Consider the following 2,240-nt stretch of genomic DNA (forward strand, 5'->3'; position numbering starts at 1 on the left):
TTGTTACACATTTCAAAGTCCGTGCTATAGCATCCTGACTCTTCACCTTCTCTCTACTAAACTCCCTTCAGTTCCCTGACTTTCCTTCCCCCAGCTATTTATTCTCCATGTTTTCTCTCTAGCCTCTGTTCCTGTTTCTCTCTCTTTTTGAAACTGGGTTTCTCTATGTAAGCCCTGGCTGTCCCCACTCTGTAGATCAGGCTGGCCTCGGACTCAGAGATCTGCCTCTGCCTCCAGAGGAATTAAAAGAGTGCTCAACCAGAGCCCGGCGTCACTGTTTTCTCTTGTTTCTATCCCCCACCATTCCCCTCTGTCTCACCAAGAGCCCTGGCCATGTTCTATTTCTCTCTCCACTCTAGACTCTTTAAATGCCTCTGGCTGTTCCCTCTTTCTCATATCTACAATAAAAGCCTTCCCCCTATAGGGGCTGGGAAGATGGCTCAGTGGTTAAGAGCACTTGCTGCTCTTCCAGAGGACCCAGGTATGATTCCCACCACCTACATAAGAGCTCACAATTCCAGTTCCACGGGATCCAGTGCCTGCTTTCGACCTCAGTAGCTCTGCATACATGTGGTATACAGACATACATGCAAGCAATACCCATACACATAAAAAATAATTAAAAAACATCTCCACTTTAATCATACCATGGAGCAGTCGTGTCTGTTTATACAGGCAGTGCACACCTTTAATCCTGACGCTTGAGATGCTGAGGAACTGCTTGGAAGAAAGTTTGAGGCCAGCCTAGAACACTAACTGATTTCAAGGCCAGACTGACTGTTATTTCACACAGTTTTGCTGTACCCAAGGCTGTTAAAAGTTGGGAATTATCGGTAAGTAATAGCCTGTGGCTATATGGTAGCCTTGACCTCGGCTTCAACACTTGAACCTGAACTTCTGGTCAGTCTGCAATCTTCATGGAAACCCTTTAACCATCTTGAGTAGAACTGCAGAGCAGTTTAGGGTTCGAGACCAGTGAATAGCGGGTAAAAGGAATTAGGGAGGGCAAGAAATGTACCGGCCTTCAAGACTTCTCTGCTTTTTTTTTTTTTTTTTTTCATTTTGGCGTGGAATGAAACCAGAGCCTTGCGCTCGGGATTGAGCCACAGCCCTAACCCTTACATCACTCATTTCTCATAATAGCTCCAAAAGCAGAGGACAAAAAGCCAGAATGCCCTCTTTCCCTTTTGTCCTTTTTTTCTTCCGTTTGATCCCAAGGTGCAGGGTCGGCGGGAACTTTATTCTCCAAGAGCTGCCGGCCCCTTCCATGCACCCTCGCGTTCTACGTTCTACCAACGGGTGACCTACTTCCGGTGAGCCGGTGCTCCCAGCAGCCCTAGCGCAAGGCTGGGCTTTGCGGACACCGGGACTGCAAGATGGCGTCGCTCGGTGAGTCCTCTGACTCTTGCCAGGCCGCGGGGTTAGAAGCCCGAGCTGGGCGCAGGATCCAGGGCCACAGTGGGGTGAGAAGGAACTACGGGGCCACTTGCCCTGCTCCCGGGGACTTCTCCGAGGCCTCCCTTGGGGCGCTGGACACTTGCTCTGAGGTCCTGCGTTACCGGCCCTCCTCTGTGCACTCTGGCGGATTACCGTCGTGCACCGCCTGGCGTGGCGGTGGAAGACCGAGGCAGCCCGGAGAAGCCTCTCCGGGCCTGCACAGGCGCTGCCGGGAACCGTTTGTTTGGCCCCCCTCCCCTGAGGACTAAGCTGCTGCTTTTTCCTCCCACGACACTAACGGACGGGGTGGGTACTTGAACTTTTACGCACCGCAACGCCGGGCCTTCCCAGAGCTGAGGTTCAAATTAAGGTTCAGCCCCAGCACTTGCCTGGGATGGTTCCCGACACCGCTGTGAGATTTGTAACACACGAATTGAACACGCCTGCTGAAGTCGAAGTGACCTGTTCAAGGTCATAAATCCTGAGAGCCCAGTTGGGATTCAGACCTAGGTTGGCGGGGCCTCTTGGTAAATGAGATTAATTCCCAAAGATGTCCTTGTGACAGGCAAGCGGTCGTTCCCTTAACACGCGCGCATGTAAATCTTTACACTCATTCATTGTGCACTGATGGGTTACATATCACGTAGACGATGTCTGCCTAGGTATGGTCAAGGGAGTGATGGAGCTTGCGTGCATGACAGAGGACAGCTTTGAGGAGTGGCATCTCATCTCCCTCATGGGATGAAACTCCAGGTAGTCAGCTAGCCATTTCACGGTTGTCTACCCACCTCCTTTTTTTTTAA

General features: G+C 51.2%; 1 protein-coding gene across 2 annotated transcripts in view; it reads left to right on the top strand.

Annotated features, from left to right (window-relative positions):
• Positions 1 to 1,310: 1,310 nt before the first annotated feature.
• Positions 1,311 to 2,240, top strand: part of Atp5mf (ATP synthase membrane subunit f) — an 8,869-nt gene continuing 7,939 nt past the window's right edge. The window contains exon 1 of one of the 2 annotated variants that reach the window (XM_005368060.3): positions 1,311 to 1,389. In XM_005368060.3, the coding sequence (XP_005368117.1) occupies positions 1,377 to 1,389 (13 nt within the window). In that variant the 5' untranslated portion in view covers positions 1,311 to 1,376. Of the gene's footprint in view, positions 1,390 to 1,617; positions 1,744 to 2,240 lie in introns of those variants that run through there. The other variant, XM_026789722.1, reaches the window with a different exon arrangement.

This window comes from Microtus ochrogaster, unplaced genomic scaffold, assembly GCF_000317375.1.
Source record: "Microtus ochrogaster isolate Prairie Vole_2 unplaced genomic scaffold, MicOch1.0 UNK27, whole genome shotgun sequence".
NCBI classification, from domain to species: domain Eukaryota; kingdom Metazoa; phylum Chordata; class Mammalia; order Rodentia; family Cricetidae; genus Microtus; species Microtus ochrogaster.